The 3,952-nt window shown below is 41.9% G+C and overlaps 1 protein-coding gene across 1 annotated transcript in view; it reads left to right on the top strand.

Moving 5' to 3' along the window:
• WDR37 (WD repeat domain 37) overlaps positions 1-3,952 on the top strand; it is a 95,158-nt gene that overhangs the window by 79,123 nt on the left and 12,083 nt on the right. Inside the window, exon 13 of the mRNA XM_008588965.1 lies at positions 515-629. Coding sequence (XP_008587187.1) covers positions 515-629 — 115 coding nt within the window. The remainder of the gene's footprint in view (positions 1-514; positions 630-3,952) is intronic.

Below are 3,952 nucleotides of genomic sequence, written 5' to 3'. Positions count from 1 at the left end.
GGTCTCCACATGGGATCCGAACCCTCGGCGGGAGCGCCGCCATGCTCCCAAGCGGCACACTCTCCAGTGTGCCACCGGGCCGGCCCCAGATTTAGTTTTTAATTGAGCACTGGGAAAAGTGGTTTAGACTCCTGGGAAAATACATTTTATTCATCCTCAATGCAAATTCAATATTTAAACTTATTCAGTGTAAGTATAACCAGGTTTTTCAGATTGGTGTAGTGACATTTGTAAGACTAAGACTAAGCCACTTATGGCCAAATGTTGTAGGGCTTTTGCTTACTTTCCATGAGGGATTGGTCTTGTGTGGGGCAGGGTCTGTGTGTGCTCCTGTAGTTATGTACAAGTAATGTGGTATCTTTTCTAATGCCATAGGCAAGTAACACCTGTGGTTGTTAAAATAGATTGTCTTGAAGTGTGAATAATATGGAATATCCTACTGCATCATTATCCATAAACTCAAAAATTCAGTGTCACTGTCTACATACAACCCACTTTTATCTCTTCTTTGCAGGATCAATGTATGTGTTGGCCAAAAAATTATAGCCCTCCCCCATGACAACCGACAAGTGAGATTGTTTGATATGTCAGGAGTGCGGCTAGCACGGCTTCCCCGGAGCAGTCGGCAGGTAATAAATACATGAGAGGGGGGCTCGAAATTCCCCATCTTAAGTCATCGTTGCCTAACAGAAAGATAGTGTGAGCCATGTAGGTAATTTGACACTTTAAATATAAAAAGAAATGAGAAATTAAATACTTTGACCAAATATTTGAAATAATATAATTTCAACATGTAATAAATATAAAAATATTAGAGATATTTTATGTTCTTATTTTCTTACTAAGTCTTTGAATCATAAATTTTCACTGGAAATATTTGTTCTGTATTTAGAGTTTATAAAATTTAAAGTTGAAAAAGTAGAGTCACATACTCAAGTTGTTCCAAACCCATGTCAGTGTTTCCCTGATTACCCTGAGTATCAGTTTTTAAGTTTAAAATTAAGTAAACTTGAACATGCAGTTCTCAGTCTCACTAGCCATGTTGACAAGCTCATTAGCACATGGGTTGGTGGCTGCTGCATTAGGAAGCACAGTCTTAGATATTTGCAGTTGAGTTTACAGATAGGACACATCTGAAATGACAAGCAGTTACAGCAGTCAGGCAGGGTGGTGGGAGCTCTCCAAGGTGGTGTCCCCACCTCCACCCAACCAGAGAAACACCTTTCTGTGGCAGGCTGTCACAACAAGAAGAAATTCCATTTTAAATGCTATTTTCTTATAAATTAAGGGATTGCTCCTTACTAACCTCAGCAGATGTGGTGTGGGGAGTTTGATGGGTGTTTCTTAGTGTGTGGTGTTCAGGCCACACCACTGTGGTTGTCTGGACTATGTGTCAGGTCAGACCATTAGAATCAGAGTGTGCAGAGGGCATGCCCAGGAGCCTGTGTCTAGTGTAGTGCCTTGGGTGATTCTCCATGTGATGGACTCTGGAGTTAGGGCCAGAGCCTTAATGTGGTCAGGTGATGGAGGTAGCCGTGGTAAGTAAAACCTCCTCCACTTGTCGAGGCAGCATTTCTTCAGGTTTTTGTGTTCAACAACACAATCTCCAGAACGTAATCGCTCTCTCTCGTTTTCTTTTGATCTTTTTGGAGTATCATCTTGATGGCTGTGTGATAAATAAGCCAGTTTGTTGTGTTCTTTTTAAATCGATTTGTTCCCTGGCCTTCCGTGTGCGTGTGTCCACATGTGTACAATCCTGTGTGTCCCTGACCCTCAGGCACTGCTTCCTGCTGCTCCTCTGCTGTTTGCTTGTTGTTGAGACCAGGCTTATGTCATGGTGTAAAGCCTCAGGCTTTACAAGTCAGCTCTGCACTGGACGTGCACTTCAGAAACTGCAGACCAAGGATAGTAAAGGGAGATAGATTGTAAAGTGGGGATTTGCTATCAACAGAGCAGTACCTTTTCTTTAAGTGGCATGAACTTCCCAGAAACTCTGTTCTTAAGACCAAGGGTGTTTCGGCCATTCTTCTCTTTTATGGCTCATAAGTGTGCTGTTTGAAGTTAATTATTGATCTTTTTATTCTTTGAGTGCACATCATAGAAAAATTACTCATGAGGAGGGTAGCCCCCTCTGCCTGGAAGTGGGCAGGAAGCAGAGCATGCTCAGGTTCCTGGGCAGGAGCCAAGGGAAGCACCCTCTTCCTAGAAGCAAGGGGGGAGTAGAGCACACCTGGGGTCCTGGGCAGGAGCTGAGGGCAGCCCCCTCCGCACAGAAGCGGGCAAGAAACAGAGTACACCCGGGATCGTAGGCTGGAGCCAAGTGCAGCCCCCTCTGCCTGGAAGTGGGCAATAAACAGAGCATGCCTGGGGTCCTAGGCAGGAGCCAAGGGCAACATCACCCTCCTGGAATCAGGCAAGGAGCACACCAGAAACACCACTTCTATGCAAGTGGCCCACCACAGCCACTGCCACAGCCATGGCTGCTGTAAAAGCGGCTCAATACCCGAGCAGTAGGCACAGCCATCATGCAGGTGGTCCGCCAGGCATTTGACAGCATCAACACAAGGAAAGTCACCAGCAGAGACCAGAAAAAGAGGATGTCTCTCTCCTCAGTGCTCACTCCAGAGTAATAGAAGAAGCAACTGCTCTATCAGATGGGCAGACATCAATGTGGAGATACTAGAAATATGAAAACCCAACAAAATATGGCACCACTGAAAGAATACAGTAATTCTCAATACCAACCAGACCTTATAGAACAGGAAAGCCATGGAATGACCGAAATGGAATTCTGAGCAACAATCTCGAGGAAACTTACTGAGATATGAGAAGATTCAGTTAGACAACATCATGAAACAAGAAAGAAAAAATCTAGGATGTGAAGTAGGAAATTTACAAAGAGATTAATACCTTACAAAAGAATGTAGCAGAACTCATGGAACTGAAAGATTCACTAAGTGAAATAAAAAACACAACCAATAGCTTAAGCAGCAAGCTAGAACAAGCAGAAGAAAGTATTTCTGCTCTTGAAGATAGTGTTTTTGGAATAACCGAGGCAGACAAAAAAAAAGGAAAAAAGAATTTTAAAAAAATGAAGAAGATCTAAGAGAGCTAGCAGACAACCTTAAGCACACAAACATTCAAATCATGGGTGTTCCAGGAGGGGAGGAAAAAGGAAAAGACATTGAAAACATATTTAATGAAATAATAATGGAAAACATCCAACGTATAGGGAGATACACAGACCTTCAGCTCCAGAAGGCTCAAAGATCCCCAAACAGATTCAAACCAAAAAGATCCTTTCCAAGACACATTATAGTCAAACTGGCAAAGCTCAAAGACAAAGAGAATCCTAAATGAAGCAAGAAAGAAGCATCAAGTCACCTATAAGGGAGCTCCAATCAGACTAACATCAGACTTTTCAACAGAAACTCTACAGGCCAGAAGAAAATGGGATGATTATCCAAAATACTAAAAGAAGAAACCTGCCAGCCAAGATATTATACCCAGCAAGACTAACCTTCAGAAATCGGGGGAAAATAGTGTATTTTCCAGACAAACAAAAACTACAAGAGGTTACTACCACAGGACCAGCCCTACAAGAAATCCTCAAGGAAGTCCTGCATCTGGAATCCAAAAAACAGTAATCACTACCATGAATACACAGGAAAGAGAAAGAACAAAACCCACTGGTAGAACAAAAATGCAAATGAGAGAGAGACCAAATCTTAATACCACAAAAAACTGTAATGACAATGTAATAATGCTCCTGCTTTATTTCTAATTTTAGTAATTTTGGTCTTCTCTCTTTTTTTCCTTGGTCAGTTTAGATAAAGGTTTGCAAATTTTGTTCATGTTTTTAAAGTAAAGCTTTTAGTTTTGTTGATTTACTCTATTTTTTTTTTTTTTTCCTTTTTGTCTTTTTTCGTGACCGGCAACGGATCGCAACCCT

The sequence above is a fragment of the Galeopterus variegatus genome, unplaced genomic scaffold (assembly GCF_000696425.1).
Source record: "Galeopterus variegatus unplaced genomic scaffold, G_variegatus-3.0.2 Scaffold5132, whole genome shotgun sequence".
Lineage (NCBI taxonomy): Eukaryota > Metazoa > Chordata > Mammalia > Dermoptera > Cynocephalidae > Galeopterus > Galeopterus variegatus.
Note: the sequence above shows the minus strand (reverse complement) of the source record. Positions and strands in the feature narration are given on the sequence as shown.